The sequence below is a fragment of the Neopelma chrysocephalum genome, unplaced genomic scaffold, assembly GCF_003984885.1.
Source record: "Neopelma chrysocephalum unplaced genomic scaffold, ASM398488v2 Primary Assembly neopelma1_89794, whole genome shotgun sequence".
In the NCBI taxonomy this organism is placed as follows: Eukaryota; Metazoa; Chordata; class Aves; order Passeriformes; family Pipridae; genus Neopelma; species Neopelma chrysocephalum.
The window spans coordinates 76,472-89,793 of NW_020918716.1; the positions used below are offsets into that span (position 1 = coordinate 76,472).

Sequence of the window (13,322 nt, forward strand, 5' to 3'; positions counted from 1 at the left end):
TCCTATATTTTGGGCTGCTTGCAGGTGATATGAAACATGGAAGAAAGAGTGGAAATCCCTGTGTGTTTCACTGCTCCACAGGAACTGGGTGCGTGCTCAGACCGTGGCTAACTCAGCTTCTCACACCCATCATCTGCTCAGTCACTCCAAAGCCTGGTGAGGTCTGATAAGTGACTCTTGACTCAGCAAAATATTGCAGATGATACTGCAGAGCTGGTGCTGTGAATGTTTCTCCATTCTCCATCTTCTACTTTGAAGGGAGCACTTGTACAAGAAAGAGCCACTGTGCCCCCCAGAGTCTTTAGAGGTGTTTAATGCAAAATAGATGGGTGTTAAAATCTTACAGAGCTTGTGCTTGCATCTCTTGGGACCGAACTCTCTGTAAGAGATTTGTCTCTTGTGTGTAACTTACTTTAAATCCCAAGGAAGTGATTTTATTATCCCATGGGAAGGCTTTGAAAATAGCTAAAAACATGGAAATTACAGACCCCACTGCCTAGTTTTGAGTTATCTATGCTCTGAAGAAGCAGAGTCTCAGCCACAATGGCACTGGGCTCACTTTAGAGCCCAGCGCTGCCTCCCTGTGCCCCACCAGCACTAGCAATGCACTGATGTCTTCTTCATCAGAGCTCCCTAGCAGATGTGGCCAAAGCTGCCTCCCCTTTGTTATGAATGAATTTGTGAAACTAGGTTAAAATTTCTGGCCAGTCTCGGTTGCATGAACTGTTGCAGCTGGACACTTTACAGTGTGCCAGGTACTGCTTCCCTCCTCTTTCACTCCACATTTCAGTTCATCTAGCCCTGGACCACCTCCACTGATGTATCCAGTTTTTAAACAAGGACCTGGAAGAATTCAACTAGGTGTTCAGCAACCTGAGCATCTCCAGTGTCACAGACTCCTCAAGTGTCACTGGAGCTGCTTGGTAGGGGAACACCCACAACCTTGAGTACATCTCACCATTGCCAGTCCATGACATAGCTTTCAAAAGTTTTGTCCAAGGGACAACTGAACCTAGGACTGGATCCTGCCACTGGGCCTCTCTCCTGATACTGGTGGGACTGCTGTCACTGTAGACCTGACAACGCTAGGCTTTGGATCTATGTATAAGTCAAAGGTCTTCATGACCCTCCAGTGTATCTCTCTTTCCCCTATCTGGCAGTGCTACTGCAAGGAAATATCCAGAGACACAAATATCCCTCCCTGCAGTCATGGGTGCAGCCCTGAGCCCAGGGTTATCTGAGGGATCAACGTGGGCAGCTGGGGAAGCTACACCACTGCCACCCTAGCACAGTATCAGGGTACTTCTACTTTTATCTGACAAACTTGCAGGCTTGTCCTTCACTCCCTGACTTGAGGCACATTGGGAGGCAACTTTCTGGTTGCAACACACTTCTCTGGGAGCCCAACTACCAGTTGTTCTGTGTGACAAACTATGGTGCTTGTGAAAACAGATAATCCCTTCCTCTTCCTGCCTTGATTGAAACATCAAAAGATGGGAAACGGGTGGATAAATTGAACAGGTAAAACTGTATGCAGAAGTGCAAATCCACATTCATACCCTCTGGCACAGATCAGGGCATTGCAGGCATTTTGCTGTGCATCAGCTGCCTCCTGAGCCTCACCTGACCTTGCCAGCCACAGATCTGCCAGTCTTCAGAGTCAGGCTCTCTGCACCAGGCTGGTCTTGCACAGGCCCTGAGGTCTGTGGTGGTGTTAAACCATTCCCGTCATCCTCCCCTTGCTCTGCAGCTTGCTTTTGAGCCACGTGAAATAAACAGGCAAATCCACCAGTCCCTGGGGAGGACTGGTACCTCTGAATTTGCTGTGTGTAGAGTCAACACTGACAGTGTCCTGTGGCTGCCCATGCTCTAACCTTGCAGGTCTGACCTATAAGTGTGTGCTTTGGTTCTGCAGTTTCTGAATAAACACTCCACGTTGTGCTGGAGGCATGTGGTTTCCCTCTTCAGAAGAGCCTCTGGACTGTTTGTGTTGTTTTTTCCTAGCCTCTGCACATAAATAGATGTGGCTCTCAGGGAATATGAGATGGGCTGCAGCCACTCTGCCTGTGCAGCTTGAGCCATGGCGTGGGGCTGAGATACTGGTGACCTCCAGCCACTCTGGGAGGAGAATGGGTCCCAGTCATGCACCATGCTAAGCTGGGCATAACCTCCCCCTCAGCCCTGGCAGAAAGCTGGGATAGAGCTGCCCAAATACATCCTGCCTGTGGCTGGGTTGGCAGCAGCAGGAGCAGAAAACCCCAGGACAGAAGTGAGCCGTACATTCGTGTTGTTCACCGTGGAAGTGTTTTGGGGGTCATAACCCCACCAAAGCCCTTCCCTATGGTGCACAGGAGACACCAAGGTCTGCAGAGAAGACCTGGCAATGCAGAGAGCAGCACACACAGCCAGAGCACCTCTCCCTTGCTACCTGAGGACAGAAAAGAGAAAAAGAGGCTTGCAGAGCCTCAGGGCAAATGAGCAAGTGGTGTAATAGCAGCAGCCATGGACGGGTGGGCAAGCTGTGTCTCCTCCTCTGCAGAAGTGGAAAGGGTCCAGGAAAGGAAAACAGGGACGATCAAAGCTTTTAAAACAACCCTGAGCTGGGCTAGGACTTTTCAGCCTGGTAAAGAACTTTTTAAGGAGAGAAAACTTTTGATGACAGCAGCTGCCTCTGGGACAGAAAATGGTGGATGCAATCCATCTGACTGAGTATGGCTGTTTTATGCTCCTCAGTACTATTTCCTGGTGCAGCATTAAATCTGTCAGCAATGGCTTTGTTGTGCATTATGGTGCTGCAGTGTCCCATCTGGTGGCTCCAGCAAAGTGCAGAACCGGGTGAGGGGATGAATTCCAGCTGATCAAGCACAGGAGCCACAACACTAGCACAGCTCCCAGACTTGCAGAATGGTCACTGACTTCAGGGAGCTCACTTGACCATATGATGCACCCCTTATGCTTACTCAGATGCCTGCAAATAAGACGTGTATAGTATACAACTATAGTATAGTAGCAAGTCAGAGCAGCATGATCTCCTGTGGGTGAAGACATGCCTATCCTTGGAGGGTGTCAGTTCACACTGAAACACTCTTCAAAGCTGGTCTGTAATCTCAGCTAGTAAATCTGTAGAAATACAACATCTGGTGCAGGACTGAACTGAATTCAGGAGACAAGTCCTGGATTAGCCAGTGTCCTCTGATAGCTGTCACTATGAGCAAAGAGGGCCCCTTGCACACCCAAGGTGTACAACCTCATTACAAGGATTTTGTGAAAGGTGAGTTGGGGACCATGTGGTAGAAGTGGAAGATGAAAGAGCAGAGGGAGCCCCAGAGACTGCTGATGCATACTGACACTGTTACCCTTGTGGGACTGAGCCCTGCCACAGTCTCAAAGGTGGCCCTGACACCAGGAGCAACCAAGACCTGAAATTGGCTCAGTTTGAAGGTTGCTCTCAAGTGCTGGAGCAGAGACCTGGGGTCTCTTGTGTTCAGCTTCTCCACTCAAGCTCTTTCCATGCTCCCATGTGTTGTCTGAGCTGATTGGTATGTGAAAGGCTTTTGGATAAAAAGCTGAATAACATCTGAGAAGTGCAGATGTTACTACTTTCAATTTACATCACCTCTGGAAGCAGTGAAGCAGTTTACTAGTGAGCCAGGGAGACATCTTCTCTCACCCTGAAAAAACTTTACTTTCCCTTTGCTAAATTGCCTCCTACAGAAAAAAAACCTGCACTTGTCCAGCACTGTCTTCACAAGGATTTGTGTTTTTCTTGCTACTCCTCCACGGCTTTTCTCACAGTAATGTGGGTGAGGTAATGCGCAAAACACCCTGTTTTGTGATGTGGATTTGAAATTAATGTTTTGACTACACTTTTAGCAGCCCTTTTTGGGAACTGGCTTGTCGTGTTTTCCCTCAGCCTTGCATAAAAAAGTGCTGTTTAAATAAGATTGTACATGTTATTTTTTATTATTTACCATAGCTAACGTAATTGTCCAATCAGCACAGAGCACACAGGATCAATTAATCACCTGTTTCTAGGTTCAGGAAAGCTATCAGAAAGCTCAGGTATTTTGACACTCCCCATCTTTCAGAATCCGGATGTCTTGCCTGGTTTTCCTAAAATAATACAGGAAAAAAGAGTAAGAGATAAAAAAATAGTCTGCGAGTCATACTTTGGCTGCATTCCATCAAATGGAATGGGACTGACTGTTACAAAATAGGCTTATTCATTTTCCTGTCTAAAAAGTTGAGGTGACTGCAGCTCATCCTGGTTCACAGATGTCCCCTCCCAGGGCCTGTGACACTTGTGGTGGGTCTCCAGCCCAGCCTGCTCACAGCAGGGCTGTCCCTAGTGTGAGGTTACAGTGGCCATGGCTCTGTCTGAGCCCTAACCACCACCCCACAAGAATGGAGACCCCCTCCTCACACCTCCATGGTGCACCACCCTCCTGGGGAAAAGGTTTTCCCTGTGTCAAATTTTCATCCTCTTGGACCTGCTGCTTGTGGATGTTGCCCCACGTTGTATCACTTGCTACTACCAAGAAGAAGTGGCTCCATCCCATTTGCAACTGCAGGCTGCTGCTAGATACCCCCAGGCCTCCCCTTCCCCAGACTAGCTGGGTGCAGCTCCTCCAATTTCCTTGCAGCTTCACTTGACAAGCTGGTTATCCGTCCCCCCCTTGCAGCCCAACACACGGTTTGTGTTATTTGCCGTGCAAGTGCAGTCTGCCATGGATTTTCCCAGGCATGAATGACAGTATTTCACAACTGCCCAAGATAGCCTAAATTAGACCCAGGAGGTCTCTGCCAAGGGCATGAGCTTACTTTTGCTCCACACAGAGCTGGCATTCATTCGCATAGGTATTCCCATCAGTTCCACAGATAGGCAAGTACAGGAGGGGGCAAGCCTGCAGGTCAACCATGTCTGCACACACCGGCTTGAAAGGAGAAACCACAGCACACATTTCAGTGCCAGCAGGACCCGTCTCTTCCTCCCACAACGCCCAGGCAGGAGCAAGTGCCACTGGCAACCTGGTTCCCTCTGCTCCAAATGGGGCAGGGCATGCCCACAGAGGCCACCACAGCCCTCAGTGGGACTCACAGCCTGGGATTTGATGTGGGTTTGGTGCTGGAACACCAGTACCCATGAGTCTGTGGATGATTGCTGGGAACAGTCTTTCTCCCAGGAACACCAGGCATATCCATCTCAAGCCATGAACAAGGAAAAAACCAGAAACCTCTTACCTTTCTCAGGCCACTCTCTTCATTCAGCTCTGCCCCTGAAATAGAGCAGAGACCCATGAGCATGGCACACCTGTGACTGATGGCAGAAGCACAAGTCATCGACAGAGGATCACATCCAAACCAAAGGGAAAGCAGTGTTGTGCAGAGCCCACTCAAGACCTGAATCAGCTGTGTGGGTTTCCTGAGGGGGAATCAGTTTGCTGCATGCCAGCCCCACTCCCCCTGACAGCAGCACAGTACACAGCTTCCATCCACAGCTGCACTGGCTGGGGCAAAGCTGGAAACGGCTGTTCCTACCCAGTAAACCATCCTCCAACAGCCCTCTCTCCCAGTCTCTGGACCAGAAGTTCCACAGAGCATCCAACACATCTCAGGAAACGTGAAACCAGGCAGCACTGTATGGGGCATAGAGTATCCTCAGAAGGCTGGTGATGCTGCACAGCTGGACAATTGCAATCCCTAGGGAGAGCAGCATTCGGTGGGTCTTTCTTTTTCAGTCGGGCAGAGTAGTAGCAACAGTTCACAGCCCATCTGTGCCCATCTAAGGACATGAAGGATCTCACACAGGTTGGTGCAGGACCACTCCTACATGCACCTAGGTAGCAGTGGCTTTCCAGTGCCTACAAACAGGTGCTTTCCACATGAATCTGCTGAGCACATAGTGTTCTTGCAAAGACTTGCCAGTCTTCATGGAAGCAGTAACTATAGTATCTGCCACCCCAGTGTACGTGCTGTCCTCCCAGGACCCGGTTCCTGTTCACATTGTGAACTCTCCCTATCCCATCCCTCTCCCAGGTGAAATACAGTTGATGAACCAGCCTGCAATCCTTGCCCTGAACTGCTAATAAGGAAGGTACGGTGTGTTTGCTCCAGTCCCTCCTTACCATGCTGCCACTGTTTGTTTGCCCTCCTCACCTTCTCTCCAAACCAGAATTTCTGGATCTTTCTTCCCTGTCACCCACTTTTGGTCCTTCTGTCATTCCCTCAAGCAGCAGAGCAGACTTACCGCCGGCAGCAACCAGAGTCACCACTGCTGCCACCACCACCACCAGGTCCCTCACAGCCATGGTTGGTTCAGGTAGACACGCTCGGGCACCTCGCTCTGGCTGCCTTTATAAGGGAGGGCACCAGCTTATCTCAGGAGTGCTGGGAAAAGCAGCATTTTGATCTGTGCTGGTAGCAGCTGGACTGTACACCCAGAGGGATGGATCACTTGGGCACTCTCGTGCAACTGATAAGCTTCTCCTGTGCCACTTGCCAGCTTCAGGTGACAGCACTGGAGGCTGCTTTACAATCCCTTTGCACAGTATTCAGAGCTGGGCAAGGCTGCTCTTCTCCACTTACCCCAGCCACCTTACTTCTGAGTGTATCTTGCCCAAACCATCCCTTTGCAGCTGCTATTCTTCATACATGACAGGTATCTCTGTTTGAGTGGTGAGACTGCACACAGAAAAGCCCGGAAATTCAGGATGATTTGGGTGGTGGCACTGTGGCCTGAGCATTATCCCATGAGACCCAGCCAGGTGGATACTCAGCGGCCTGACACACTGGGTAGGACCCCAAACACAACAGGAGGCCTGCCATCAACACTGCAGCAAGCCCACCTAGGTACTGGGTGGGATGGGACAGGCTGGGGGTACAGAGGGGCTGGAGGGAACAAAATTTGGCTGAGTGGGAGCAGGGAGCTGCACGTGCAGTCACTGCCTGTGACTGCCACATAGTCAAAAGTGCTGTAATACCTCACCAGTTTGGTTGCAGCTGAGATTGACAGAGCAAAATTATTCAGTGTGTTGGAAGGGAGCTGTGTGTGTGGGTACCCAGATCAAATACACAGAGGTGGCACACAGAGCACAGAGGGGACAGAGAGGCTGGAGAGGATCCTCAGTGGTAAGAGACACAGTCTTTTCAACAGACATCACCACTCAAGAAGAGCCCAGCTGCTTTGCCTCCCAGACTGGATGCTTGATGCCAGTCCTTCTGTGTGAGTATCATCTCTTTCTCAGAAGCTGAATTTTCCACATCTGTCCCAATCTTCCTTTCATGAAACAAAATCAGCTGGTGAAGGGTGAAGGATGGGAAAGAGGACCACTGGGCAGAAAGTCAGTGTTGACTAAAAAACTCCCTTGGGACAGACTTGCTGAGATGAGGTCTGGGCCAGAAGGGACAAAGGGTCTCTCCTTCCCCACGGGAGCAGGTAGGATGGGCCATGTGTGCAAAGGGTGGACATGGGGTAGGTGTCCTACAGAAACCACAAGCAGGCTTGGAGACCTCCAGGCACACAGAGACCAAACATTTGCATTTGCTGAGGATCTGACTGTGACTGTGCCTAGGACATCTCCTCCCCACAGGAAGATACAGGCTGGCCTTGTCTGTCTGAGACAAAAGGGAACAGCTTGGTGAGCATTGCCCATAGCTGGAGAGGTGTGGGCCCTGCATGAGGCTGCTCATGTCCTTGCCATTGGGAGGCCCTTCCATGCAACCCAGTAGGGCTGTGACCACGTCTTGGGAAGGGAGAAGGTGACCAGTTCAGGGTTCCTCTTGCAGAACCATTCCTCCGTTCTGCTGAGGCAGCTGTGCACATGTTTCATATTCCCTCTTCATGGAGTTTACACAGTTCAATAACCTTTGGCTTTTATTATTATTCCACTTTGGAAATCCCTCAACTAAAGTAAATATTTAACTGCATTAGCAGTTTTTCCTGAGGCACATGGGGTCCTGTTGGGCTTGTTTAGTCTAGTACAAGGGAGGCCAAGGGGGATCTGATAGCAGCCTACAACAGCTGAAAGGGAAGTTGATGGAGCCAATCTCTTCTTGGTAGTGCGATATGACAGAATAAAAAGCAACTTCAGCCCTGAGATATTCAGGTGAGGAGTCAGGAAAGAAACCTTACCCCAGAGGGTGAACAACCCAAACCAGCAGGGAGGTGGGAGATCTCCATCCTCTGTGGGTCACATATAAAGCCACGGATGCCCTGACCAAACCCTGCTGTGCACAAGGCTTGGAGGGCGAGCCCTGAAGGGCCCTGCCACCAGCATGCTGGGCCCATGGCACAAGCAGATGTCACTCTCCAGCACACATGCATGTATTTCCTTCGATTTCCATCTTGCAAATTTGGTCCTAGCCAACACTCAGCTACATGGTCAACGTGGAGCCACCTCCTGCAAGCTGCTCCCACACCAACGCACAGCACAGCCCTGGATGAGGGCTATCATGGGCCTTTACAGTCTTCAAAATCTTTACTACCAAAACCAATACCCAATTGCTGATTGTAATGCCTCTGGTGCTGCTGCTGCAAAGAACCCTGCTGTGGCTCCAGTCCCAAGCATGGCCTGGTTCTTTGGATCATGGCAGCAGCAGCACAGGAGCAACATGTTGGGGCTGTGCTGCTGGAACACATTGTGTGCTCCAGATCACTCTCCTTGGATGGAGGGCAGCAGGAAATGTCTGTGTGCTCTCTGTGCTGGAGATCAGCAGGGCTATGGAAAAGCTGTTGCGTGATATGAGGCTTGATCTCCCTCCACCTCATTTCTCAGTGATATTGAAATGCCACTGCCTTCACAGGGCAAATTAAAATGACATGCTAAGAGATGACAAAGGGGAAATCACCCCTTGCAAACTGGTTTCGTCTTTTCTGGCTTTTCTCTCTGTTGCAAGCACAAGCTTGAAACCCCTAACAAAAGTCCTGCCTCCCGTCCCTCTCGAAGAAGAGGTGGGGGAATTCTTCTTTGGGTGAGACAGGAGGTGTTCTGGTGGCTGCTTGCCCTCACATTGGCCATGTGGCTCCAGCTGGCTCTGCCACATCCTCCCTGCACTTTTACCAGCAAGATGCGTACGAGGGGCAGGTTTGAAGGTCCCAGTCTTGTCACCAGCAAGGCAGATAAACTGTGCTGGAAACAGTGGCAACAAGGAAGGAGACTTCTACTTCCAAAACCAATCTCATCCTTGTTCGCTTGTGGCTCTGCCCTTGCCTTTGTGCTTGTTCCCTTGGCACCCACCAGTCCATGTCCACACACTGACCTGGGATCACCCGTCGCATCGTGAGCCCTTATCACACCTTTCCCCTCCAAGGAGAGTGCAGCTCTGTTTGCAGGCTTCTGAGTGGGCACAGATGGCAGGAGTCCAAATCGGATTGCATCACGTCACTCACGTCTGTGTGGTGGCCTTATCGGTGGTGTGGCCTTGGTGTCGTCACCCCCCCACCCAGCACCTGCCATTTCCTTGCTGTTATCTGTTCTCTTTCCTGGATTTCATGGCTGTTTTTGGCCTTCCCACTTGCTGCACCCGCACTGATATTTTAACTCCTGTTCAGCTGCTCCTCCCAGGCCTTTGGCATACCAGCAGACGCCAGGATCATACAAATGTTGCAGTACCCTGAGAGCAGATGTTGCCTTGCTTGTGCAGCCCAAGCCCAGAGCCCACTATCTACCCTCCCACTGCACAAAGGGGGAAGGCAAAAAGAGGAGGGCAAGTACCATGCTCATTTTCATCCTTAGTTTACTCCCTGCTTCCAGATGGTTTTTATAGAGAGGATAATAGTTGCTGCTCTGTCCCTCTGATCACTCTGAGGTCTCCCCACAAGTAAGAAGGACCGATTTGTTCTCCTTTGCATGCAAAAAAACCCCAAAACAACCAACCAAACCAAAAATGAATCAACACCAGAGATGCAAGTGACCAGAGGTTTTCCTTTGGCTATACAGTGGAGTCAAACCCTCACATCTGAGATCACCCTCTGTAACTAGGGCAGGGATCAGCCATCACCACTTCCCAGCAGTTTTGCCAGACTTTCTAGATTCAAACCACACCTTCAGCCACCTCAATCCTCTCTTTATTGCTGTGAGTAAATACTCCCACGTGTCAGGCAATGAGAAAGGCTCGTTATTTCTCTGATGATAGAAAGATTTCCCTGTGATACTGTCAGCTGTGAGAACACAAGACAGGGTGACTATGTGGACTGATCCTGCCTGATGACACTTTCACTGGATAAGGTCAGGGCCAAGGTGGCATCAATCTGGAGAAGATTAGAGCTCCCGCCAAGCCAGGTTGTACACTGGACCTCAGAAGTGCCAACAGTTTAGGGGGAGCATCCATTGCACACCTTCTTCTCCTGCTTTAACTGCTGATGAAGTTACTGTAGCTGGGCAGAAGTAGTTTGTCCTGATCCAAGGGCACCTGCCTCTCCTCTCTCTTGTGTTTACCTCTGCCTGTTTGGACTTCTGTACTGCAAGGCATGATCTAAATTGATCTGTGGTCTGCAAATACCCTGCAGCTTCTTGGCAGCTTAAGGATGGTGTTGACCTGCTTTTTCTCACATGCTCACACAAGAGGGTTGGGTGACCAAATCCTCAGTGGAGCAGATAAAACAGCAGAAAACCACGGGTTCACTTTTTGCCCAGCAAATGCTTGGCACAGTGTACACCAAGCCACAGAGCTGGTGCCAGGGAGGGGATGAGGCTGTGTGCCTGGGCTGGGTGGGCAGAGCTCCCTTGCTGCTGTGGGACTGTGCCCTCCTGCTCTGAGCTGACACAGATAACCTGGATGCTGGCAGCAGCAGTAGGTATATCAGCTGTTCCCAGCACACTGATGTTCAGTCTTGTTTATCCGGGAACTCACACCCACTGTAATTTACAAAAAAAAAAATCAGGTTTCTGAGTCTCTTTTTCCCTGGAGCTGGTTTCTGAATGAACAAACCTGTACTGGGCCTCAGTCTTTTATACCTTCTGAGAACACTATTGCTAATTCCATTTTGTGTAGGACTGGATACTGTCACCATCCTGCATTTAGCACCACACTGGAGAAAAACAGGTAGCACATAATGCCAGCTCTCCCCTTCAAAGTGACAGCTGCTCTTGGTGAGTTTTTGTGGGGGAGGTCCCTTTTGCAGGAAAGGCCTGGTCTTCCCAGTCTGCCAGTTGCTAAAAGACTTGAAGGTACCCCAGGGTGAACTGATGTGAAAAGGGACATGATATAAGAGAGTCAGGGAAGTCTTTCTGTTTCTTCTTGCATTTTGAGGGGATGTTGTTTGGTGATGCTGCATTTGCATGGATCTTTGGGAACAGTGTCACACAGTCATGCCCGGCCAACTTTCCGAATTGCCACTGGTTAACATTCACACATCTCCACTTTCTCCTACATGTCCAAGGGTGCAGCATCCATCTGAAGAAGAATCAGGGAACAAAACACTCTCTAGTATGCTGTTTATCTGATGAATGTGCAGGCACACACACTGCTCAGCATTTTTCCATGAGCTAAATTGCCAGAGGAGGAAGATGCAGGTCTTCCACACAGACGCTAAGAGCAGAAACGTGTGTCCTTGAGGTTGCCTGCTACTTGTGACTTCAGAGCCCACCTAATATGCAAATATAATTTTTTCCAAATGACCTATTAACTACTTGGGTATGTATGAATTCACACCAGGAGGGAGCCACAACAAAATACCATTGAACAGAAGGGCACCACCACCCTCAGTGAAACCCATCCTATTTCTTGGAACATTCCTGCAGCTTTTGGTTTCATTTCTCTTAAAAGTTGCATAGTGAACTCCGCTTCTTTCCTGTCACAAATATGGGACACCCTCAGTCCACAACAGAACCTGCCAGCACCATTCAGGAGGCAAGGAGATTAGCAGGAGCTTGTCTATGTCAGCACTAACTATATCAGGGCTGCTTTGGACTCTTCCCAAATTGCTGCACTGTGCAAAACCGCCCCACAAAAACAGTTCACTGCTGGCAGCAGAAACTAAAGAGGAACTTTGCAAAAAGACTTCAAGGTCTATAAGACGATTCAAGTTTCTTTTTTCAGGTCTTGAAGTCTTCATCTCAACTAATGAGCAAAGCTCATGGCCTGGTCTGTCACGGAAGTTCTTTCCACAAAAGGCAGTGCTGCCCTGGATTTGACTCTCATGGGCTCTCAGCAAAGGGCAGATGGATGTTGTGATTGGAGTTCTCTGCCTCTCTTCACTTGTTCCTCTGCTGCCTGCCTTGACTGCTACCTGTCCCTCCAGATGAAGTCAGCCCTTCCCAATCCTCATCCTAAACCAGTGCCTTGGCAGAAGAGCATCACACAGTGGGTAACCTTGTGGAGCAGGATCCCGAAAGCAGGAGGCTGTGCTGGGGCACTCAGCGTCGTGGCCCTGCAGCAGAGCGACCTGCAGACAGCACGGAGCCATGCCCTTGCCTCTCGGCCCTGCCCTGCGGGTGTAGACTGCTGCCACGACGGCACTGAAAAAAGCCCAGGGATGTGCCTGAACGGTGGCGCACTATGGAGCCGGAATGCTCTCCCACCCATCCGCGTAGCGTGCCCCAGCGTGGGGATATCCCCGGGGTTCTGCAGGCCTTGAAGGGAGCAATGAGGGTCCCCTCCGGCCCACGCCGCTAGAGAGGGAGCATACGTCTGTCCTGCTGGCATCCCTAGAAGCAGCGTTTCTAAGGCAGCTGCCAGCACAGCGCACCCCGGAGCGGGAGCACACTCCGGGCTCCCCGCCAGCTCCCAGAGCGCGGTGCCAGCAGAGGGCACCTTTGAACTTGTGAACCGGGGTAACCCCCGCACGGACCCGCTGCCACCCACCGCCCTCCACCAGCCCTCTCCATCCTGGCCGGGCCCTGAATCCGGACCCTGCCTTCCGACCTCCCCTCTTGCCTGCTTCATACCCTAGCCGTGCTTATCCCAGACAGCACTTTCATGCCCTGCGGACGTGCACTGTTTTTGGCTCTTGTGAGTGACCCGGGGCTGTGGGCTTCACTCAGAGCAATCCAAGGCTGCTCCCACCTGCGGGGCCTGATGTTGAGCCACGGATGCTCAGGGCTGCCGTGACCACACTGATGAGCAGGGTCACAAGCCCAAATTCCCACTCTTCCTGGAGAAGCTGACACAATGCACGCTTGGCTTAAGCTGGTAGGAATGCTGCTGGGAGGCTGTCCTTCTCAGCGTCCTTCCTGGCCAGAAGGGGGCTTGTGAAGTTTGACACAGAGATACTTAGAAGGGCTAGAACAGCTATTGCACCTTGACCGTCCCAGGCACCTTCAGCTTCACAAGACCACACACGCAGATGTGCCATTTTTTGCTGTGGACCAGGGGGCAGCACA

General features: G+C 50.7%; 1 protein-coding gene across 2 annotated transcripts; it reads right to left on the reverse strand.

The window, feature by feature from the left end:
• Nucleotides 1–2,820: 2,820 nt before the first annotated feature.
• LOC113979834 (chymotrypsin inhibitor-like) lies at nt 2,821–6,347 on the reverse strand. Of its 2 annotated transcripts, XM_027707113.1 has the most exons (5): nt 6,248–6,347; nt 5,242–5,276; nt 4,822–4,934; nt 4,026–4,113; nt 2,821–2,968 (listed from the first exon to the last, which is right to left on the reverse strand). In XM_027707113.1, exons 1-4 carry the CDS (start codon nt 6,306–6,308, stop codon nt 4,059–4,061), a joined length of 264 nt encoding a protein of 87 aa, XP_027562914.1. In that variant the 5' UTR covers nt 6,309–6,347; the 3' UTR covers nt 2,821–2,968; nt 4,026–4,058. The 2 variants fall into 2 exon arrangements, with proteins under 2 accessions (XP_027562914.1, XP_027562913.1); XM_027707112.1 differs by lacking the exon at nt 2,821–2,968 and having other exon boundaries at nt 3,940–4,113; nt 6,248–6,346.
• Nucleotides 6,348–13,322: the final 6,975 nt, after the last annotated feature.

Bases quoted from the DNA above. Each gene is read 5' to 3' on its own strand.
- LOC113979834 (XM_027707113.1), bottom strand. From the start codon at position 6,308: ATGGCTGTGAGGGACCTGGTGGTGGTGGTGGCAGCAGTGGTGACTCTG. The intron at 5,277-6,247 runs GTAAGTCTGCTC...GCTCTATTTCAG, and splicing joins GACTCTGGTTGCTGCCGGCG to GGGCAGAGCTGAATGAAGAG. The intron at 4,935-5,241 runs GTAAGAGGTTTC...TCTCCTTTCAAG, and splicing joins AAGAGAGTGGCCTGAGAAAG to CCGGTGTGTGCAGACATGGT.